This window comes from Podarcis melisellensis, assembly GCF_964234715.1.
Source record: "Podarcis melisellensis genome assembly, chromosome: 5".
NCBI lineage: Eukaryota > Metazoa > Chordata > Lepidosauria > Squamata > Lacertidae > Podarcis > Podarcis melisellensis.
In genome coordinates this window covers 6,951,835-6,976,407 of record NC_138537.1, presented here as the reverse complement: position 1 = coordinate 6,976,407, position 24,573 = coordinate 6,951,835, and the positions used below count along the sequence as shown (strand labels likewise).

At 46.2% G+C, this 24,573-nt stretch overlaps 1 protein-coding gene across 1 annotated transcript; it reads left to right on the top strand.

The window, feature by feature from the left end:
* Positions 1–2,057: 2,057 nt before the first annotated feature.
* Positions 2,058–24,293, top strand: LOC309369820 (cytochrome P450 2J2-like). Its single transcript, XM_081911161.1, has 9 exons — positions 2,058–2,307; positions 15,196–15,358; positions 16,081–16,230; positions 16,433–16,593; positions 17,568–17,744; positions 20,343–20,484; positions 21,378–21,565; positions 21,995–22,136; positions 23,691–24,293. The coding sequence occupies exons 1-9, from the start codon at positions 2,140–2,142 to the stop codon at positions 23,876–23,878; spliced, it is 1,479 nt and encodes a 492-aa protein (XP_081767287.1). The 5' UTR covers positions 2,058–2,139; the 3' UTR covers positions 23,879–24,293.
* Positions 24,294–24,573: the final 280 nt, after the last annotated feature.

Sequence of the window (24,573 nt, the reverse complement as noted above, 5' to 3'; positions counted from 1 at the left end):
AACTCAAAACTTCCTACAGTGGCTTGACTTAGCTACTTCCTACAGTGGCCCTCCTTCTGCTGGCCTCTCAGCTTTTGGCTGACAGGAAAAGCTGGCATAGTTCACAGTCTGCGTTACTTGGGGGTTTACGTCAAGCTGCTGGGGAAAACCTGTAGATTTCAGCACCCCTTCCCGCAAAGTAAAGTTCGCACAAACTTGGGGTTCAGGAACTGGAACACAAAGATCCCCCCCAAAGTCCTTAGAGGTAACCAAATCAACAGTTGTAGATTGGGGAATTGAATTTCCACCACCAGGCTTACTCTTCTGGAAATTGTGTTGGTTCCACTGAGACAAAACCTTTGGTAGAGTCTCAGTAACAGAGTCTATACTTCGAAAAGAAGGCACAACAATTCGATGGACCCTGGGGATTACGTCAGACGCTGAGCAGGGCCGATTAACACAAGGAGTGGCAATGCGTATTAAGCCAACCCTTCTTCCAACCAATTTCTCTGGTGTTGCAGTCTCAGTAGCTTTGGAAGTTATAGCATCATGCACCAAACTTCCACCTTCCCCATCCGGGACAAGGCTCTCCTCAGCCCTCAAACCTTGAGGTGTTGTTCCCCAGTCCTCCACTTCAACAGAAGCATCAAAGTCCTTCACAGGCTCCACATCCAAAATAGGTAACTCTCCCTCCCCTCCGGGGTTTCCATCCAACCCTGTCTCAGGCTCAACGGAGTCTCTCCTTGCCTGGAATGAGGTGGGGGGGAGTTGCTACAGTTACCGGATTCACCTTTAGTTGTTGTTCCAGTTTTCAAATGATTTTTTGGAAGCTGAACGTTTGATATGGTTATCGACTATTCCGGGGCACCTTGGTTTTTGAACATTTCGGAAGTCAAACGGACTTCTGGAATTGATTAAGTTTGGTGCTTTTGTTTTTGCTATTTATTTTGCATTATTATTGGGGCTTTCAGACTGACTGTTCCTGTTCTTTGGAACAGCATTCTGAATATGACAAGCACCCACTCACTGTACTTTCCAGAAAAAAATGAATACACTTTTTTAAATGCATATTTAGGGTCAGTCCCCACTCTCTCAGATGAGCCCCCTCCAAAGAGAGAGAGAGAGAGAGAGAGAGAGAGAGAGAGAACCAAAAAAGAATCAGAAAGAGAGAACGTACACATGCACCCTTTGCTTTTCCTAAGGGTTGGGGTAAAAGTTGAGCAGTACATATTGAGCAGAAAGAGGAAGTAGGAAAGACTATCACCCTTCCAAATTTCTCCTTCAGTTCTGTGCACTATTCAAGGGAGAACAGAGACCAAGGAGGCAGCAAGAGGGGGGGGGGCTGAAGGACTCAGGCTTCTCACTGCACCCATGGACAACGCTGGACTTCCAGGATCAGACACTTCATGCTTTTCTGCACCCAGTACTGGGGAGCAATAGTGGGTGAGGTCTATAGTCCTGCCTGAGAGCTTCCCATGGGCATTTGCACTAGAGAGGATTTTGGTGTGATCTGGCAAGGCTTTTCTCATATTCATTTTTATTACATGAATGGTTGGTACAAAATCATTTCCCAAATATTTGTGACATAAAATCGGTCTTAAGATAGCCTGGATTCTAACTGCAATTCATATAAATCAGGCATGTCCAGACGGTAGATCCCCTGCTGAACCTGGTCGATCGCGGGATGAATCAAAGTGGGCAATGAATGTCTGTATCCCCCCAAAAGCCTGGTCAATCCACCCTCCAAAAATCTCAAGAACTCTGGGCAATCCTCTCCTTCCACTCACCCATCCCACACGTGCACCTCCTCTCTCCAATGCCAATGGGTAGATCACGGCCAGTTCTTTTATACTGGGAGTACATCACAGTCCCTTGGAAGTTCAATGTGTCTAATATAAATCACACATCCTTTCATTTGCGTGACACATATTAGAATGATTATAGTGTTTGATTGTATTCCAAGACTTGCAACCAAATTGCAAGGCTACTTGCATATGGTGTCACATCCCTTGTTGCTTAATTGTTTTTAATAACTGAGCATATATAAACAGAGAGTACTGCTGATGTCTTTGAGAAAATAAAAAAGCCCTTAGAGAAAGAGAGTTGAACCTGACCAGGCAACCTAGAAAGAATTAAGGAGAAAGAGACAGCAAGAGAAGGATGGAGATATGGGCACTTTTGATTGCTCTGCTGGTGGCTCTTCTGATTCTGAACTTCAAGAAACTGCTGTGGTCAAACAGGAATTACCCTCCAGGCCCTCTTAAGCTTCCTCTCATTGGAACCTTGTGGATCCTTGGATTGAAGATTCATGAAGATACTCTCATTAAGGTACTTACATCTTAGTGATAATTCAGTCTGATGCCAGCAATTGTTTTATCTATTTCTCCCAACAATTGTGATATTTCAGTTTCAACAATAGCATGGGTTAAATTGGTAAATGCCATAAGCCTCCGTTGTTAGAAGCTGTAAGCAATACAAATAATAGTAATAATGTAAAATAGTATTATTATTATTAATATTGAAAAGCACAAAACCATATACAAGTTGAAAATACGCATTAAAAATTACAGATCAAAAATATTTATTGTATACTGTTAAACTGAGGAAGGAGAGAACACCCTCAAAAGAAGAATGGTTTATGAAAATCTTGGAATATGCAGAGATGGCAAAAATTGAAAAAAGATACAAATTTAGAATCTTTTAAAGAAGATTGGAAAACCTTTCCAGTCTACAGTGGTACTTCAGGTTAAGTACTTAATTGGTTCTGGAAGTCTGTTTTTAACCTGAAGCATTCTTAACCTGAAGCACACTTTCCCATTGAAAGTAACGGATTGATCCGTTCCAGAAGATGAAAAACACCCCATAAATCAGCAATTTAACACGAATTTTACTGTCTAACGAGACCATTGATCCATAAAATGAAGGCAATAATCAATATACTGTATTATAAAATAAATAGATAGCATTGTAGATGAAAAAATTAACTTTTATGTTTTTCTTACATGCCGATGATTGTTTGGATGGGGGGGGGGGAATTTATCCATATCTGCAGTTACACAGTCAACCAGTAGCTGAATCCCAAACCCCACACGATCCCCAAACAAGAAGCTGAACCCCAAACCCCACACAATCCCCAAAACAATGGCAGAAGACAGAGTCCCCCAGAAGTCCCCCAAACGAAGGAGCAAAGCAGAGGCAAAGGCACAGGGCACACACACATAAACAAATCCCAAAATCCCTTGCAGAATCCCAAAATTTTCCACTCCCCTCTCCCACAGGGTAGATGGGCTTACCTGGCTAGGTGCCACCCATCTTGCTATGGCTGGGGGTAGGGCAAGGGTTGGTAAAAGGCTTTTTGGCTCAGGCTCACCTTTGTTTTCTTAACAGCTTCATTGCTCTTAGTCTTTGTTTGGTAAGTGTTCCTTACCTAACTTTGGGGCTGGGAGGCAACCTGCTGGGCATCCTGCGGATGTCGGGGCCTGGCTCCTGGCATTCGTGGAGGCCTCTGAGAGCTCGGAAAACTTACTTCCGGGTTAAAATCATTCATAACACAAAATAAACTTAACTTGAAGCATTTGTAACTCAAGGTACCACCGTATACAAAAAGTTATTTCCCATATGCAAACACCACAGCGGGGTTTGAAGTGTAAGAAAACAGCAGAATATATTAAGAAACATGTTAGAGAGTGTTAAATTAGATAAAATGGAACTTTAAAATGCAATTGTATGCAATTCGAGTTATAAGCATTGATGTTGGGTGAGAGGGCAGTAGCTTGTTTTGTTGAAATGGAATATAATTATTGAGTAACAAATATAACTTTCTACAGTGGTACCTCTGGTTGCGAATGGGATCCTGAGAAGAATGCAACACCCGTCTGCGCATCTGAGCACGTGCGGGTTGCGATTCTCCGCTTCTGAGCATGCGCATGACATTATTTTGCACATCTGCGCATGCATGAACAGCGAAACCCAGAAATAACCCTTTCTGGTACTTCTGGGTGGCTGCGGAACGCAACCTGAAAACGTGCAACCTGAAGCAAACTGTAATGGTTGTGAGGGGTTACTTGTGCATAAATTGCGTAAATTTTGCGTAAATTGCCTTCAGCTTAGTTAGTTTGCTTGCCCAACCATGCTTAGGGCTCGCCCAGAGCTCGCCCTCCGTGACCTGTTAGTCACTTGCAGAATCCGAGAGTGGGCGTCTCTTGAACCTTTTCCAGCATAAAAGCTGTTTGACCCCGAGTCTCCTCCTATGTTCCCTGCGCGGAACGCGTCTGCGCAAGTAAGGGGAAGGCAGGGGCGTCCCAGCGCTCTCTCCACTAGTTTCGGGTGAAGGGTCTTGGAGCCCTGTCACCAATTCCTCCATCTCCCTCTCTTCTCTATGGGTGTTACACTGAAATCCTTCCCCCCTGCTAGTCCCCTCTCCGGCATCACTCGGGAGCCCTGCCTCCGTTTCTTGCTCTGGTGGAGCCGGAACGCCACCGGGTTCACTTGGTGTGTCACCTCAAATGGTCCCAGCCGTTTTGGCCTCAGTTTGTTACACCCGCCCTTGAAGGGTAAGCCTTATGTGGATAACCACACCCAGTCCCCCACCCTAATGGTCTCCCCTTCCCGGCGACGTTTGTCTGCTTGTCTCTTGTACACCTCCTTGGCCCTATCCAGGTTCATCTTAAGCTGCTGGTGCAGGGCTTCCATTTCTTCCACAAACTGCTCTGCGGCGGGCACGCTCCACCCTTCCTCCCCTCTCCCGGGAAAAGCCTTGGGGTGACACCCATAATTAGCCATGAATGGGCTCATCCCCGTGGACACATGCTCAGCGTTGTTATACGCAAACTCCGCTAGTGCTAGCTTCTCTACCCAATCGTTCTGTCTCTCGTTGACGTAGCAGCGCAGGTATTGCTGTAAAACGCTGTTCGCCCTCTCTGCTTGCCCGTTGGTCTCCGGGTGTCGTGCCGTCGAGAATCCCACTTCCACCTGCAATAAGTTCATGAGACTCCTCCAGAACCTCGAGGTAAATTGTTTCCCTCGGTCGGAGATAACCCTCGAAGGAGCCCCATGCAACCTGAAGATGTGATCCACAAACAACCGGGCAGTTTCCTCGGCCGTTACTGCATGTGAACACGCTATAAAATGGCACATTTTGGTTAGCAGATCTACCATGACTGCTGTCTTCCCTCTGGATTTGGGTAAATCTGTCATGAAATCGATCGACACAACCTCCCATGGTCTCCCCGGTGTGGGTAAGGGTTCCAGTAACCCTGCCAGGGCCACCCTCTCCCCCTTGGCCCGTTGGCAGCGGTCACACCCCCGTACATACTCTCGTACATCTTCCCTCACCCTTGGCCACCAGAACTGCCTAGTAACCAGTAACATAGTTTTGTGTTGCCCAAAGTGCCCCGCAGTTGGGTTGTCGTGAAGCTGTTTGAGCACCCTTTCCCGCAGGGCTTCCCCGGGCACATACATTGCTCCCTTGTAATACAGCAGTCCTTCCCTTTCCTCAAAGCCTCCCTGATCTCCCCCAGTTCCCCTGAGTTCCCTGATTCTGGTTTGGGCGAATTCGTCCTGACGAATCAGCTCGGTTAGTTCTCGTTTCCCAACCAACGCTCCCCCACAAACCCATCGTTCCTCAGGGAACACGTGTCGAGCTTCGGGCAGTCCTTCTCCTTCCGTATACTATGGCTTCCGGGAAAGCGCATCTGCCTTCACGTTCTCTTCCCCCGGCATGTACTTGATCTCAAAGAAGAACATGGAGAACTCCTGTGACCATCGAATCTGTCTCTGGTTGAGGACTCGAGCTGTTCTCCAATATTCCAAGTTCTTGTGATCAGTGCAAACCTGAATCTTGTGCTGAGCCCCTATTAGGAGATGTCTCCACTGCCGAAACGCTGCATAAATAGCTAACAGTTCGCGATCATACACCCTGTAGTTCTGTTCCGATTTGTTCAGTTTCCGTGAGAAGAAGGCGCACGGCCTCCAGGTGTGTTGGCTCCGTCCCGGCTGCAGCAACACCGCTCCAATGGCTCTGTCTGATGCGTCGGTCTCCAGCCTCATCGGCTTCTGCAGATCCACGTGCAGGAGCTGTTCCTCCGAGGCGTACACCTTCTTTAGCCTTTCGAAGGATCGTTGGGCACTTTCCGTCCAGACGAACTTCTTCTTGCTACTGAGACAATCCGTGATGGGTGCAGTCAAGTGGGCGAAGTTCTTGATGAACTTCCGGTAGAAGTTGCTGAACCCAAGGAACCTCTGCGCATCCTTCCGGGTTTTGGGGGCCTTCCATTCCAGCACCGCCTGCACCTTGCCGGGGTCCATGGCTAGTCCTCTGTCCGACAACTTGTATCCCAGAAATTCCACTTCTCTGGCGTGAAATTGGCACTTTTCCAGCTTGACCCACAACTGGTGCTCCTGTAGCCTCTTCAGCACTTCCCTGACCTCCTGGACATGCTGCTTTTCATCGTCCGAATAGATCAGGACGTCGTCCAGAAATGCTACGCAGTTTTTGTACAGCAGGGGGCCCAGCACATGGTGCATGAAGCTTTGAAAACAGGCTGAGCCCAATTGTAATCCAAATGGCATGACTAGGTACTCAAAGGCCCCTAGGGGGGTAACATGGTGGCTTTCCATTCGTCCCCCTTCCTCATTCTAATCAGATTGTATGCTCCCCGGAGGTCCAGCTTGGTGAAGATCTTACCCTTCCTCACCCTAGTCAGAATATCATCAATTCTGGGCATTGGGAAGGTCACGGGTTCCGATACAAGGTTCAATTTTCGATAGTCCACGACCAGCCTAAGCTGATCCGTGTTTTTCTTGTCTACAAAAAACACAGGGCTCCCCCCTACTGCCTTAGATTCCCTTATAAACCCCCTTTTTAGGTTTTTGTCAATAAAGTCCCGCAACTCCTGCATCTCTCGGTCCGACATGGCATACAGCTTACCCACCGGCAGCTGTGCCCCAGGGAGTAGGTTGATTTGGCAGTCGAAAGGCCTATGTGGCGGCAGCCTGTCCACTTCCCTCTCGCTGAAGACTTCCTGTAAGTCTACGTACTGCGGCGGCACCTCCGCTCTCTGCTTCAGTGTAGTTGCTGCCACTCTGGCCAACCTCACCCTGGGCTTCTCCCCCCCAGACAGTGTTCCAAACAGTGCGCTGACCCGAAGGTGACTGTCCGTTGATGCCAAGCCACCACTGGATCATGTAGCACTAGCCAGCTCATGCCCAGTATTATCAGGGGTCCCGCCAGTGTGGCCACGTGAAAGGCAATGGTTTCGGTGTGCCTGGACACACTCATTCTCATGGGTGGGGTTTGATGTGTTACCTCCCCTCCTAGCAGCTCCCTGCCATCTATCGTGGTCACTTGGAGTGGGAAATCGAGTGGCAGCAGGTGGAGTTCGTGCTCTAGTGCAAACTCCTTACTAAAAAAATTACAGGAGCTGCCTGAGTCCAGCATTGCCTTCACCTTGACTGGGTGTCCATTTGGGAGTTCTAGCACCACCTCTATCGCTATAGAAGCCTTGGGTGGGTCTGGTTGGGGCACTTCTGTTATCTGTTCGTTTGGCTGCTGCGCCCCCCTGTGGGCAGTCAAGCGCTGGCGTTTCCCTACACCTTTTCCTTTGCCCCCTCCTCCTCGCTTCCAGTGGCTCCCACCATCCCTTGCCAAGCCTTTCTTTGTGGACAGACCCTGGCAAAGTGTCCTGGCCGTTGGCAGAGGAAACAGTTCTTGGTGTTTCTCCAAGCCTTTCCCTCCCTTTTGACTCCTTGGTGGGCGCTCGGAGCCTTGCGGGCGCGCGCCCCATCAATTTCCATTGGCACCACGTCACCGGGAGACTGCCTTGGCATCTCAGGAATGCGGTAGTCAGGGCAATGCTCTCCTCTCCCTTCCCGCCTTTCCAAAGCGTGCGCTTCCTGGCGAGCGCCTATCGCCAGCGCAGCTTTCGTCAGCTGATCCATAGTCTCCGGGCGGGGTGCGTGGGAGAGCTCATCTTTAACGGTTGGGGACAACCCCTTCTCAAACAGCATCCGTATGGGAGGGCTATCCAGATCCCATTCGAGCCGGTGTATTAGCATCGCAAAGCGGGACCAGTAGTCTCTAACGGAAAGGTCCCCCTGCTTGCATCTCATCAGCTCCCTTTGGTTCACACTCTCTCCCAATTGGCTAGAATACATAGCGTCCATTGCCTGAAAAAACTTCTGAACGTCCTTCATGGCGGGGTTCTGCGCAGCCATCAAGGGTCTAACCCATTCCCTCGCGTTGCCCACAAGGTGCCCCACAATATACGCCACCTGCGCTGCCTCGTCAGCAAAGTCATCATGCTGCAGCTGCAAGGCGTACTCTATTTCCGTTCGGAATCCATTATATTCCTGGGGCTTCCCCCCCAAATTTGTGTACTAGTCCGGGCACCTTCTTTGCCACTGGGGTGGGTCTAACCTGCGCGTCCTGGGTGCGCCTCTCGTCCAGCCGCGCCATCAGCAGTGCTACATGCTGTTCCAGCTCCTGGTTCCTCTTCATTAGGTCCTGCGCCCCTGCAGCTGGCTCCGCTGCCCCGGCGCCTCCAGTCTGGCTCATGTTTCCACTGCTTGCGCACAAGTAACATAAATGACTCTCGGATTGCTGTAATGGTTGTGAGGGGTTACTTGTGCGTAAATTGCCTTCAGTTTAGTTAGTTTGCTTGCCCAACCATGCTTAGGGTCAGAGCTCGCCCTCCGTGACCTGTTAGTCACTTGCAGAATCCGAGAGTGGGCGTCTCTTGAACCTCTTCCAGCATAAAAGCTGTTTGACCCCGAGTCTCCTCCTATGTTCCCTGCGCGGAACGCGTCTGCGCAAGTAAGGGGAAGGCAGGGGCGTCCCAGCGCTCTCTCCACTAGTTTCGGGTGAAGGGTCTTGGAGCCCTGTCACCAATTCCTCCATCTCCCTCTCTTCTCTATGGGTGTTACGCTGAAATCCTTCCCCCCTGCTAGTCCCCTCTCCGGCATCGCTCGGGAGCCCTGCCTCCGTTTCTTGCTCTGATGGCAGTTCCCTGACACAAACGTAACACGAGGTATGACTGTATATGGAAAAATTCTATATTCCGATTGTTTTGTTAATTGGAATATTATTATTATTATTATTAACCACCCAATAACACCCCCCGCCACAAAAAAGAACCACATTTTAAAAGGGCATAGGATGTCAATGAAATCAACTAGTTAAAAAGGAAGGTTTTGTCAGGTGAACTTCCCTGGCGAGAGAATTCCACAGACGGGGAGTCACTGCAGAGCAGCTCCATTCTTGTGTTGCCACCCTCTGGACCTCTTATGGTGGAGGAACACAAGGAAGGGCCTCAGAAGATGATATCAGGGTCTGGTTAAGATCATATCGAAAGAGGCAGTCCTTGAGGTATTGTGGTCCTGAGCCATTTAAGGCTTTCTAGGTCAAAACAAGCACTTTGAAAAGGTCCAGAAACTAATTGACTTCCGGGTTGGCGCCTCCGGTAATGGCGGAATTCCTCTGATTGGGAGGAATTTGCCTCGTGGAAATCCGGGTCTAGTCGCCATGGCGAAGGCGGAGACCCACTAAAAATCACAGGCGGGAGAAGCCTGTGAACATGGGATTCGGCTGGCACCTTTTGTGCCTCCCCTACTCGCGGGGAAACCCAGTTTCGGGGATCTGGAGCGACGTGGGGTGAGCGGCGCGGTGCTTCAAATTGACTGCTTCTTCCATGGAGCGAAGCCGCATAGCTGTTGCCGGAGAGCGCTGACTTTTTCCTGTGGACAATTTGATCTTAAAGCAACTACCCATGAGTAGAGCGGAGAATTGGATTTTTAAACGTCTTAATTTGATGTCGAAACGGGGAGGTCCAAAACAGGAAGTCCACCTTCCCCTTTTGTAAATAGACTGAAGCAATGAGGATGCAAGCTGAAGTCGTGGAAAGCCTATTGTAAAGGACTAAATTTCCATCGGTAAAAAATACCAAACCCCCCCCCCCCCGGTGGCAGGAGAAGAGGGGGGAAAGTTTTGGACTGAATATACCTGCAGGAGAGAGCGAACAGAGTTAAAATACCACCGCTCCGATCCTGGAAACGGGCTGCCAGCAGGACAGACGTGCTTTAGAATGCTCATTGACCGTGATTAGAACGTTCACTGACAGCTAGTTAAATAAGAGAAATACATTGTTTCCATTGTCTCCATCTGCATTTAAAAAGGAGGAAAAGTAACTGAAAATTGAAACTAACTTTATTGTTTGAGCTGTGTCCAAAAGGACCTCTGGAGGAAGCCTTTGAAACTGTTACAAGAGCTGAGCTGGGGGAATTTCCAGCTGCAAGATAAAAAGCTGTGAGATTCTGGGACTGACCTTGAATCGGTTAAGAATGTCGACAGAAGAGGCCTTAGCGGTTGCATTAAGTAAGATAAATGACCCACTGGAACAGCTTAACAAGAAGGTGGATGTGGTAACTACCAAAATCGATAATTTGGGATAAAAAGTGAACATCAATGCAGAAACTATTCAGAAATTGATACAAGAATCTACTTTGACATGGCAAACTCCGGAGAAGGCTAGGGAGAAAGTTGTTGCCGTTGAACCTAAAGTAACACAATTGGAGAGAGAGAGAGTCCCAGCCTTACAGATGCAACTTGATGACCATAAGTTGATGCCTTCTATGATTGAATTTAAAGAAAATCAGATTTTGAGGATCAGAGCCCTACCTGAACTGGAGAAGGAAAGTTTGATAGATCCCCTCACACAGGAATTTGCTGATTCTTGGGACCTAGACTTTGGTCAAGAAGAGATTAAAATTGTGAGGGCCTTCAGACTTGGAGAAATTTTGAAAGACGTTCCGAAATATTTTTTGGATCTTAGTTTTAACTACGGAGATTTGGTTGCCCTGTCGAGAAGAAATAAAATCATTTCTAGGTGGGAGTTTCCCCGAGATCTATTCTTCACTCTCATAGGAAGGAAAATAAAAATAAGATCAGTAGAAGACAAAGTAAAGTGCATGTATAAATATGAAGAAGACTTGCAGAAGGGACTTGGAAAAGACTTAAGAGCCTCGGACAGAAGACTACCAGGTTGATGGACTATATGGAATCGGCGGAAATGACTGGCAGAATCCGAGACCAGGGAGAAGAGATGGTGGAAGAAGATTGGAAAAAGTTTAAAGACTATTTATAGAAATATTGTAATATTAATGAGTATTAGAAAAATGTTGGAATGAAGTTATACGGCTTTAGTAGAAATGTTAGAAGGAATTAAGTATAAATAGATTATTGGAGTATTAAAGGGAAAATAAGGTTAAAATATGTTAAGACAATTTTATGACAGAAAATAGAGGAAGATGGAAGGGAATTGCTGAAACAATTAATAGAAGTGGAATACAAAAAAGGGAGATGTGAGGAGGCCTGGTAGGGACCCCAAGATCTCCTGCAATGCTTTTGCAAATTTTTTTGCAGATAAAATCGCTCAGATTCAGAGGGAGGTAGACTCCACCGTGGGAGCAGGGCCAGGGCGGGAGAGTGCTAGAGTTCTGTCTGGTCCTGTTACATGGGATCAATTCCAATCTGTTACCTCCGAGGATATGGACAGGCTGCTTGGACGAGTGAAACCGACCACCTGTCTCCTTGATCCTTGCCCATCCTGGCTGATAAAAGCGAGCCGGGAAGGGCTGGGCGATGGGCTCTGCGGGGTGGTGAATGCTTCCCTCTGTGAGGGAGCCTTCCCAGACCCGCTGAAAGAGGCGGTCATTAAACCGCTTCTTTAAAAAAACATCTTTAGACCCGGCCAATTTGGCCAACTATCGCCCAGTCTCAAATCTGCCATTCTTGGGCATGGTGATTGAGCGGGTGGTTGCTGAACAACTCCAAGCACTCCTGGAGGAAACGGACCATTTGGATCCCTTCCAATCGGGATTCAGGCCTCACCATGGGACTGAAACTGCCTTGGTCGCGCTGGTTGATGATCTCCAGCGGGCTAGGGACAAAGGTGAGAGCTGTTTCCTAGCTCTGCTGGATCTCTCAGCGGCCTTTTACACCATCGACCATAACATCCTTCTGGACCGTCTAGAGGGGCTGGGAGCTGGGGGCACTGTCATACAGTGGTTCCGCTCCTTCCTCCTGGGCCGTGTCCAGAAAGTGGTGGGGGGGGTGAGTGTTCAGACCCCTGGGCTCTCACTTGTGGGGTGCCTCAGGGTTCTGTCCTCTCCCCCATGCTTTTTAATATCTATATGAAGCCGCTGGGAGAGATCAACAGGGGGTTTGGACTGGGTGTTCATCAGTATGCAGATGACACCCAGCTCTACCTCTCCTTTAAATCAGAACCAGTGAAGGCGGTGAAGGTCCTGTGTGAGTGCCTGGAGGCGGTTGGAGGTTGGATGGCGGCTAACAGATTGAGGTTGAATCCTGACAAGACAGAAGTACTGTTTTCGGGGGACAGGAGGCGGGCAGGTGTGGAGGATTCCCTGGCCCTGAATGGGGTAACTGTGCCCCTGAAGGACCAGGTGCGTAGCCTGGGAGTCATTTTGGACTCACAGCTGTCCATGGAGGCGCAGGTTAACTCTGTGTCCAGGGCAGCTGTCTACCAGCTCCACCTGGTACGCAGGCTAAGACCCTACCTCCCCGCGGACTGTCTCGCCAGAGTGGTGCATGCTCTAGTTATCTCACGCTTGGACTACTGCAACGCGCTCTACGTGGGGCTACCTTTGAAGGTGACCCGGAAACTGCAATTAATCCAGAATGCAGCAGGTAGACTGGTGACTGGGAGTGGCCGCCGGGACCACATAACACCGGTTCTGAGAGATCTGCACTGGCTCCCAGTACGTTTCCGAGCACGATTCAAAGTGTTGGTGCTGACCTTTAAAGCCCTAAACGGCCTCGGTCCTGCATACCTGAAGGAGCGTCTCCACCCCCATCGTTCAGCCCGGACACTGAGATCCAGCGCCGAGGGCCTTCTGGCGGTTCCCTCATTGCGAGAAGTGAGGCTACAGGGAACCAGACAGAGGGCCTTCTCGGTAGTGGCACCCGCCCTGTGGAACGCCCTTCCATCAGATGTCAAAGAGATAAAGAATTACCTGACATTCAGAAAACATCTTAAGGCAGCCCTGTTCAGGGAAGTTTTTAATATGTAATGCTGTACTGTTTTTAACACTGATTGGGAGCCGCCCAGAGTGGCTGGGGAAACTCAGCCAGATGGGCGGGGTATAAATAATAAATTATTATTATTATTATTATTATTATTATTATTATTATTATTATTATAAATCTGCAGATGACACCAAACTGGGAGGGGTGGCTAACACCCCAGAGGACAGGATCACACTTCAAAACGACCTTGACAGATTAGAGAACTGGGCCAAAACAATCAAGATGAATTTTAACAGGGAGAAATGTAAAGTATTGCACCTGGGCAAAAAAAAATGAGAGGCACAAATACAAGATGGGTGACACCTGGCTTGAGAGCAGTACATGTGAAAAGGATCTAGGATCAAGGGAAGTAATAGTGCCACTGTATTCTGCTCTGGTCAGACCTCACCTGGAGTACTGTGTCCAGTTCTGGGCACCACAGTTCAAGAAGGACACTGACAAACTGGAACGTGTCCAGAGGAGGGCAACCAAAATGGTCAAAGGCCTGGAAACGATGCCTTATGAGGAACGGCTAAGGGAGCTGGGCATGTTTAGCCTGGAGAAGAGGAGGTTAAGGGGTGATATGATAGCCATGTTCAAATATATAAAAGGATGTCACATAGAGGAGGGAGAAAGGTTGTTTTCTGCTGCTCCAGAGAAGCTGACACCTAGCAATGGATCCAAACTACAAGAAAGAAGATTCTTGTACAAGACTCTTGTACAAACTACAAGAAAGAAGAACTTCCTGACAGTAAGAGCTGTTTGACAGTGGAATTTGCTGCCAAGGAGTGTGGTGGAGTCTCCTTCTTTGGAGGTCTTTAAGCAGAGGCTTGACAACCATATGTCAGGAGTGCTCTGATGGTGTTTCCTGCTTGGTAGGGGGTTGGACTCGATGGCCCTTGTGGTCTCTTCCAACTCTATGATTCTATGATTCCGGTTAGCAACCTGGCCGCTGAATTCTGCACTAGCTGAAGTTTCCGAACTGTCTTCAGAGGCAGCCCTATGTACAACACAGTGCAAGTAATCTTACCTTGAGGTTACCAAGGTTAAGAAATGTAACTTTCTATATGAAAAAAGAATAAAATATTATTACAGAAAGACAGACCACAGCATTCATTCACAGCAGCCTCTCAACAGGTACTAACCTCCATGCCCTATTCAATCTTTTTCACTCAAACCAGAAGCACTTATAAAAAACAAATTATAAACTAAAATACCAAAATCTTCTTAAAGGATCTCTGCGGCAAACTAGGGTTGCCATTTTTTAGGAAATTGTTGAGCTTTTTTCAATGGGTTGCCGTACATCTGGGTGCTCCCTGACATTTTGCCGATTCCTGTCAGGACATGTCAGGAATTTTCCCTATGTATGGCAAGCCTACTGTAGGGGTCAGATGGGATTACCATGAAGATTTATAAAATATACATCAAGCCATAGTGTCCACGATGAAAGCATTGTGTTGACTGGGTTTGATATATTGACGATATTTTCTGATTAAATCCCTTAAGATCCTACATTCATGTCCTTTCCATGCCCTTTTGCCTCTGCTGCCCATTTCTCCTTGCTCTCCACAAATCACGTACACACTTAGACAGGCAGGCGTCCTGCGTCCTCAAAGACTGGGCAGTTTCGTCTTTGTAGTTTCTAATAGGTAATCTTAGGATGTTAATCTTAGGGCCAGGAAACAGATCTCACATGAAGGTGATAGTGAAAGGAAACGTGTGAGGCAAAGCTAAAAGGGAACTGTGTGAGGCTTGTAAGAAACCCTCAGCAGTTGAGGCACAGCTAAAAGGAAACCTCAGTAAAAGGAAACCCCTAGGATTGGACTCCCCTCGGAGCTAGCAACCTGCTATCCCTTAGTCGCGGTGGATCATCTCCTGCAAAACGAGGGAGGAGGGAGGAGGGAGTAAAACAAATGGGTTGGAATTATGGGAGGGAGGGAGGGAGGGAAGCAGGAAGGAAGGAAGGAAGGAAGGGGAAGAGGAGAAGGAGGGGGAAAGATAATAGCAAGAGAACTGCACATAGTGAGAAACTGCAGAGGTGAGGGAGGATAACGTTCTCGTATTAAGTTGAAATATCCAACTGCATTTTTTGAACACATCATTCCTCTCTTCTCTTTTGAACCACCAAATGGTAGCTGGGAAAGCAACATGGAAATATTTACACACTATGGTTTGGACATCTACCCATTGTAGTACTGTCTGGATTCCAAGCAGTGAAAGAAGCGCTCATTGGCCACTTTGAAGAATTAGATGAGCGACCAGAGTCTCCTTTAATTAGGACTCTGATGAAAGGGAAGGGTAAGTAGTGAAGAATAAGAATTTCTACTGGTATTTTCTGAAGATGAAACATTTAAAGGGCTGTCCAGAAAAACAAAACAAAGGTTCTCTATTACTGCTGCAACACAACGGGAAATGCATTACCTAGGAGCCAACACCTAGGGGCTGTTTACATAGATAAACCCAACTTCCTTCTTAGCTTTGCTAGGAATAATTGGTGAATCAAAGCATCTATTTTGCTGATAAATGCTTGCTTACAAAAAGCTAAATGTTGACACTGTACAGCAGGGCTTTCAGTAGACTCATGATATGCTCTGGTGTGGTCTGTTGCTCTGGCTGAGAAACTGACCCACCAGGTTAGGGTGGCCAGAAGCAAGTTAAGTCCTTTATCCTTCTACAACACCTGCCATCCATTTGTCCCCCAAATGAGAAGTGAAATTTGATTGTGACGGCCTTCCATGGAAAAATCTAAACTTGTCGACATCACACTGTATCCGATACCAGTTTTCTCTTCAAAAATCAAAATGGTAGAGCTGTCGAGAAATCTCACTTTTTGCTGATACTGTAAAGTGCACATGCGTGTGACGTCATTCTGAGCGTTTGCACATGTGTGAGCGGCAAAACCCTGAAGTAACCTGTTCTGTTACTTCCGGGTCGCCATGGGAGGCAACCTGAAAAGATTTAACCTGAAGCGACTTTAACCCGAGGTATGATTGTTGTTTTTTCTCACTGATTTTCCATAGGTATTGCATTATCAAATGGTCACACCTGGAGGAAACAGAGACGCTTTGTTGTAGTTACTCTGCGGAAGCTGTGGCAGGAAAAGAAAGGCATGGAGCAGCAAGTAGCAGAGGAGGCCCATCAGCTCGTGGAGGCTTTTGCACGTTCAAAGGGTATGTGATGCTAAGTGATGGTGCTGAGCTGGCATATGGAAATATATTTGTGTCCTACCTCTGTCCATTTTAGAAAGGAGTATGATATGCTTTTCTTGGTTCCTAATGGCGATTCCAGCAGTTTCTCTTTGCCACCATGAAACCCGACTCTCTGTATGAACTGGACCAGCTGAGCTAACATTAGTATAACTTTATTTTGCAGGACAGCCACTTGACCCCTCCATGCCCATCGCTACTTCAGTCTCAAACATGATAAGTGCTGTGGCTTTTGGGCACCGGTTTGCTTTTGAAGATGAAAGGCTCCAGAAGCTGATAGAAGCCATAGATTTTTCCATACAATTTGCATGTAGCTTTGGTTATGCTGTGAGTAGTCATTTCCATTCCTGCCAAACAGGTCTCCCAAGGACCTTAATACCACAAATCAGTATTCTGATAGAGGGTTGGAGAAGTGAGATCAGGTTTAAATTGATCTGAGATAACGGCCACTTACTATCTCACAGCCTGATCCATTGCTCATGATTATCATTGAGATAAAAAACACGCACAAAACAGCAACAAAAGAAGACTTTGTCCACCACAGAAGACTCTTTGGAGGGAAGATGGGACAAAAATGGAATAATGACCTTCAGAATAGGTCCTCGAGAGCCCACCAAGGGGAAGAGAGGTGAACAAAATAATCTTCTGAAGAAGGGAATTACATTGTTTTGTTGCCATCATGGAAAACTAAATGTGTCTACTCTATACCCACCTAGCAGTGGCAATCATGATGGCATCCATGGTGAGGCCCCTGCAGCCACCACTTGGCTGGAATTTTTTTTTAATGAAAGAGAGACCAGCAACTCAAGCACTATCGCTATTGCTGAGGAAAGCAGCCCCCTTCTGTATGATCAACTAAACCCTTTCCTCAAATTTAAGTTCAGTTCTCCACATTTCTACATCCATTCCTAATCTGTAAAAAAAAAGTACTCATGAAACATACTTGAATTCCCCCCATCCCTATTCTCCACCCACCCCCACCTGCCACAAGAGGGCACTAACTTGTTCCAGGAGAGGTCCTGTGATTGTGCCCAGTTTTGAAATTATGCCGGGGAGCTGGAAAAATATTTTGAGCCATACTTTTCTTTCATATTTTCACCTAGGGATAATTCACAGAATCCAATCATTGTGGGATTCCAGAGAAGCTATAGACACCTTCCTTCTTCTTAGTGAGACTCACACTAATATGCTAGCCCTGAATAATAATGCAGATCATGTTTTTTAAGTGCAATTCCAAAGCACAATTGGTTTGAACAAGCTTCCTCATGGTAATGGCAGCATTTCTGCTATCTTTGCTTTAGCTTTATGAAATGTTCCCATGGCTCATGAAACATCTCCCAGGGCCCCACAAGAAGGTTTTCTCTTGCGTGGAGATGGTGCGTTCATTTGCAAAGGAGGAGATAGAGAAGCATAAGGAGAATCAGTCTTTGCATGAGCCACAGGATCTCATTGATTTCTATCTACTTCAGATGGAGAAAGTAAGTATCTGCTTGAAACCGAATGCTGCTCATCCAAGGAATCATTATATTCCATGTTATGAGTGAACAGAGAGAGGAGCTGAGGGAAGTCTGGGGGGTGGGGGTGGGAGGGCTAGTTTTCTTTTCGGGGAGGGGAAAATAGGGGGGGGGAATGAGGATGATATGTTTTTGATTAATTGTTATGTTGAAATCTTTAATAAAAAATAAAAAAATAAATATAAGTGAATACTAATCTCTTGCCAGGACACCAATATCTCTCTCTGTCCCCCCCAATTCCCTCATAGTCATTTTAATTGCTAAAGTGAGTTGACATCCTTCCATAGGCATCTACTAAAATAGCTAGGAAAGGATAGATGCTTTCATGTACAAATGTGAATGCAAATGAGTATCTGCTTCAAAACTGTAGGCAGCTCATTCAAGGAATCATTATATTCCCTGTTATATGTGAATACTAATCCCTTGCCTGGAAACCAGTACAGTGGTACCTTGGTTCTCAAACTTAATCTGTTCCAGAAGTCTGTTCCAAAATCAAAGTGTTCCAAAACTGAGGCATGCTTTCCCATAGAAAGTAATGGAAAACGAATCCATTCCAGACTTTTATAAACAACCCCTAAAACAGCAATTTAACGTGAATTTTTCTATCTAATGAGGCCATTGATCCATAAAATGAAAGCTGTAATCACTGTACTGTACTATAAAATAAATAAAACAGTATTGTGGATGGATAAAAATTAAAATTAAAATTCTTTCTTACCTGCACTGATGATAGTCATTGTTTGGATGGTGGGTTTTTATCCATTTCCGTAGTCACACAATCAATCAATCAATCATAAAATGAAGAACAAGCTACAGTCACAAAAATGAAAAAGCCACACAAACAAAAATGCAAAAAAATAGCAAAAACAAAAACACCAAATATAAGCTCCAAATATCACCTCATGACACTTCAATCGGAAATGGAAGGCTTTGATTACAATGGGGGGGGCAGAAATTAGCAGCGCAACAGTGAAAATGGAAGCTCAGGAGCACATTCAGCTTCCAAAGCAAAGTTCGTAAACCGAAACATTGACTTCCAGGTTTGCAGCATTCAAGTTCCAAGTTGTTCGGGAACTAAGCTGTTTGAAAACCGAGGCACCACTGTATCTTTTTTCCTGAATCTCAGTTGAAAATCGCATTGAGTTCCCTCCAAATATTTCTCATAGTCAATTTAGTTGCTCAGTTGGGTTGACATCCGTCCATAAGCAAATATAGAAATGTCTAGGAAATGTGAGTGTAAAGGAGTGGAAACTTAAGTGTATTATGGGGTCTTCCTTTGGAGCATTTTTGGGATTGATGTTTATCTGACATTCAAATGTGGACTGAGAAAACAGAAAATCCAAAACAAAATATTCTTAAACTAACTGAGGATGCCTCCATGAAGTTTTAAATTTATTTTTCTGTCAAATGAGTGTGTTGGTAATAGTAGCCTGTTGGTTTTTGGTGAGTTTACCAGAAGTCTGGTAGGGACTTCTGACAGGAGCTTTACAAGATTGTTTTTGATAGCGAAGCCTCCCTCATATATTCAACATTCTTGTTCAGATAGACCTTTCCAGAAGAATGTGTAGCCTCCTTTTTCTTCCTTCAGTTGTCCCTTGCCTGCTCTTTGAGTCTCTTGAAGCACTGCAATATTGATGTTAAAACGTCACATCTCTCTTGCAATGATGGCAGTTCTGCGTTCAGGATGCTCATTATCTGTGTTATATCTGTCCATATATTCCATGTTCCAAAGTTCAATTGTCTTTTACCACCGCTGGGTGGTGACCCCACTGGGTGTGGTAATCCAGTCAGGGAAAATGAGAGGCACACTATGCTTAGGGCACCTTTTCTAGCCCCTCCCCCATTTTGGAGTGAGCAGAGTAGATCATGGATACAGCTGCCAAGCTGCTCAACTGCCTTGTTCCTTGAGTCAGAATGACTGAATCTGTATCCACCACCCATATGCTGTTTCATGACTAAGGGCTTCCAGATTTCACAATCCTGCCCCTGTTACCATATGCTGATCACCATGGATCTTTTGGTGTTTGGGTTTGGAATGGGTTTTTTGGAAGATGCCTGTACGTGAATTTGTTTTATGTCTGTAGATCAGTGCACACTAACCAATGAACAGTCTTTGCAGTAAAGCTCTGTTCTGATGGCATGAGTTGTCATGGCGACCGGTAAATTCCGTTGTAACATACCACTTCTTATCACCCACCTGTTCTGCCGTTGATGACTTCTTGGATCATTCTTTGTCTAGCTCCTCCCCTTTGACCTTACTGCCTTGGGTGACCCTGCTGGGAGTACGAGATTCCCAATGGCTTCACTCACAAGGGTCATAGGAATGTGCAAGCCCACTCACCACGAAAAGGTGATGATCCAGCGAGTGAGGGCAGCAACAGTAAGGGGGGGTGGCAGCAGCTTCCCATTTCACCTTAGGCACTATAAGAGGACACCCCGCCTCTCATGAAGCATGTGTGGCCACCCTGGTATGGTAATAAGTGGGGGAAGGAAGATAAAGTGTTGAAGGACAGAATGTAATGCATGTAAATGACATGTCACTTTCCCCATTTTCAACACCAGAGCAGGAATGACCCAGAGTCCACCTATGATGAAGAAAACTTGGCCCAGTGCATTTTTGACCTCTTTGTAGGAGGGTCGGACACAACTAGGTGTTCTCTGAAATGGGCACTTCTCCTCCTGGCAAGTCATCCAGATATCCAAGGTGAGAGAGGAGAGCCAGGGCTTCTCTTGACCACTAGGGTGTAGCATAGTTCTTTAAAGGTTTCATAAGGAAGCCTACAATAGTAGGGTTGGAAGAGACCCTTAGGGTCTTCTAATACAACCCCCTGCAATGCAGCAATCAACGCATTCCCCCCTCCAGTTTGATTGCATTCCACAACCTGTTTTGTTTTGCAAATCTGCTAGCAGTTTCTTTATGCAGCAAATGTACAAGAATGCCCCTGCTGTGAGATAAGTGACTGAGCCTCATTCCTGCCTCTCCATGCTCCATTACATGAGGGATGCGGGTGGCACTGTGGTCTAAAGCACTGAGCCTCTAGGGATTGCTGATTAGAAGGTTGGAAGTTTGAATCCATAAGACGGGTGAGCTCCTGTTGCTCTGTCTCAGCTTCTGCCAACGTAGCAGTTCGAAAGTATGCCAGTGTAAGTAAACAGGTAGTGCTGCGGTGGGAAGGTAATCAGCATTTCTGTGGACTTAACCGTCTAGGGGTCCTTTACCTTTACCTTTATAGGAGTGATGCTAGCCAAAGATCAGATGAGGAAATGAGTATTAGTGAAAGTAAGTAGGAAATATTGAGGGCTGGGGGTGGAGAATGAATATATGACAGCCTTTGATCCCAGCCCTTCAGCAAATCCAGCCAGCTCTGGTAACCAGAAACAACTGTGATGAGCTTCACTTTCAGCCTTTTCACACCTGGGATCTAGAGTGGGGAAGAACCATGTACACAGACGAGCTCTTTGGAGGACCAGGTGACCTAAAAATGCAAGAAACTGGGACTCATTCACAGAGGATTATGGAACATGTTCAAGGGAATGTCCATCTGAAATAAAATGCAGTATTCACAATAAACCTTCTGTTTCCATCATTCTCTTCAGATAAAATGCACAAGGAAATAGAAGATGTCATAGGTTCTGCTCACTCAATCTGCTATCAAGATAAGAAGAAACTGCCCTACACCAATGCTGTGATTCATGAAATGCAGCGCTTTAAATTTGCCAGTTTTTTGGGCTTCCCTAGGCAATGTACAAAGGATATCAAGCTGCGTGGTTTTCTCATTCCCAAGGTATAACAGTGTGATACAGCTGCACTCCTGTAGCCCAAGAGCAAAGAGCAGCAGAAGGTTTCATATTGAGAGATGCAGCCAGCCGTACAGGAACTTCCTGTCTAGTCAAAAATCTCCATCCTCCATCTGCAGACATGTTTCACCATCAGCAAATCCCATTCCACGGGGCAATTGTGTCAGGGGAGAAGCATGTAGTGGCCAGAGGTCTCAGCCTGCTTGTGAGCTTTCATTTTAAAAGAGGTGGGGGAAAGTCCTCTTGTGTTCCTGCCTGTACAGAAAGTTTTTACAGTGATGAATACAAAGCCACCCACCAAAATAATAATAATAATTCAGATCAGTCTCTGCAATGATTAGTCTTGGGATAGTGTGGGACAATCCAGAAATGTGTTGATCTGAATGCATTCCAAGTCACTTGTTTCTTATTTGCAGGGGACTATTATTGTTCCTGATCTGCGCTCTGTTCTTCTTGATCCAACACGATGGGAGACACCTGCAGAGTTCAACCCAAATCATTTTTTGGACAAGTATGGACAATTCGTGAACAGAGAAGAATATCTGCCATTTGGTGCAGGTAAATGCAGAAGGCCAAGCTATGTTGTGATCTGTAGATGTGCTTACTGGTCTGCTTCCAGGAAATGACACCAACAGCAGCACAGGAGGGAGTGGGCCGGAGCAGAAGGAGCATCTTTCTAGCTGGAGTGGCACTGCTGGTCAGCAGAATGGGGCAAGGCACTGGCAAGCTAAGGGGATGTCTAGGTTGGTGGCTTGGGACCCACACATGCACATACACTTATGTGGTCTCCATCTGCACCTCCCAACATTTGCCACCCCTGCCCTGTCCTTGAGAGAGGCCGCACTGCCAGCACCAGGATAGTGCTGTTCCCTGTCACACATCACCACTGCAAGCCACCCAACTTCTCTTCAGGCAGCAATGCTAGTTCCTACCAAGGTGAAGTAAACCTGGCAGGAGAGTTTGCTCCATGGCCTTAACCACTTTCTGCATTGCTGATTTGGGCAGTTGACCAAAGTTTTCCTTTCATTTTTTAAAATCAAGTTTTATTAAAAAGCTTTATACATAAGACACAATAAAAATCATACTAATCTAAAAAGGAAAATAGAAAAAAGATTAGGAAAGAAAAAATAGAAAAGAAATAAAGGAAATTACAGAGTCCTCTATCAAAAATTAAATCTTCATCCATATTCTGCACACAGAAAAGTGAGCCCTCCCAGTTCTCACTGGGAGCTAGACCCTCTTACACTGGCTTCTAGCCCAGAAGAAGAAGAAGAAGAAGAAGAAGAAGAAGAAGAAGAAGAAGAAGAAGAAGACGAAGAAGAAGAGTTTGGATTTGATATCCCACCTTTCATTCCCCTTCAGGTGTCTCAAAGCTGCTAACAATCTCCTTTCCCTTCCTCCCCCACAACAAAACAAAATAAAAAAATTCCTTCCAGTAGCACCTTAAAGACCAACTAAGTTAGTTCTTGGTATGAGCTTTTGTGTGCATGCACACTTCTTCAGATACATGCACATACACTGTGTATCTGAAGAAGTGTGCATGCACACGAAAGCTCATACCAAGAACTAACTTAGTTGGTCTTTAAGGTGTTACTGGAAGGAATTATTTAATTTTGTTTTGACTATGGCAGACCAACACGGCTACCTATCTGTAACTCCCCCACAACAAATACTCTGAGGTGAGTGGGGCTGAGAGACTTCAAAGAAGTGTGACTGGCCCAAGGTCACCCAGCAGCTGCATGTGGAGGAGCGGAGACGCGAACCCAGTTCCCCAGATTACGTGACTACCGCCCTTAACCACTACACCACACTGGCTCTCTGCCCTGCCCCTCCCACAGGACCCTTCATCTTCAATCCATCCTCTTCTTGAATGTATCTTCCTTGATATGAGATTGGGAACTTCAAATTACAGAACAAAACATAAGTATAACAAGAAGAAAGGAAGGTTAGCACTGACCAGGCTAGAAAACTGACAGCAGCCTTGATGTTTTCCCTATCCTAACCATGTCTATTTTGCCAAAGTGTTATGCAGAATGCTTATAGCTACAAAGCAATGGACATGGGAAAGTAAATTATTGCTCACTTGCTGCCTTCCTCTTGTCTCCTCCTCAGGGGCTCGCATTTGTTTGGGAATGCAGATGGCAAAGATCGAAATATTCATCTTCCTGACCAGCCTGCTGAGGGCATTCAGTTTTCAGCTGCCAGAAGGAGTCAAAGAGCTCAATCAAGAGGCTATAATAGGGATTATAGCACATCCCCATCCGTATAAACTCTGTGCAGTTCCCCACTGCAACACATAAGAAAATAGGAAAATATATGGGGCTGCCCCCCTGCTTCCTCCACTTAGCGACCCCTTGGCCACTCCTGACACTTGAACCCCCTAGCATTTCCCCTTCCCTTCCCAGCTCATCTCATGCAACTACTGAGGTCTCTTTTCACCTTCGCAGCTCCATTTCTGAAGCCAATTCTCTCTTATTTTCTGCAGCTCTGCTTTGCATCTGTTTCCCCCTTCACCCCATCTCCTCTTTTTCTTCAGGTCCTTTCATGCCCCTGCTTCCATCTTCATCCCTCACCTAATGCCTCCTTACTCCCTCCTTTTTGACAACTTCCTTTGCATCCCCATTCTTACTCTTGCTCCCTTTTCTCCTCCCCCTCCCCTTCCTTTTCTCAAATCTCCCTTACACACACATTCCCATACCTCCTCCTCTCTCCCTCTTCTGCAGCCCCCTTCTAACACCCCCATGCTATGTTATTGTATCTTTAAGATGAGTAGACTCCTAAGAGCAAGGCTATGAGTTTCTCCAGTTGAAGAATGTTAAGTTTCTTTGATGGATACTGTACATGTGTGCTTGTTCATTGAACCCGGAACACGGACCACACAAGGTATCAGGAGTGAAATATGTTGTGTGGAGGCACTATGCAATATTTGAAGGCTTCACATCCTTTATCACAGTTAAGGAATGGAAGGGGGAGAAGTTTGAAACAGACGTTCCCC

Excerpts from the sequence above, each read along its gene's own strand:
- LOC309369820 (XM_081911161.1), top strand. The coding sequence starts at position 2,140 with ATGGAGATATGGGCACTTTTGATTGCTCTGCTGGTGGCTCTTCTGATT. Across the intron at positions 2,308-15,195 it reads ATGAAGATACTCTCATTAAG|CTGGGAAAGCAACATGGAAA; the intron begins GTACTTACATCT and ends ACCAAATGGTAG. Across the intron at positions 15,359-16,080 it reads GACTCTGATGAAAGGGAAGG|GTATTGCATTATCAAATGGT; the intron begins GTAAGTAGTGAA and ends GATTTTCCATAG.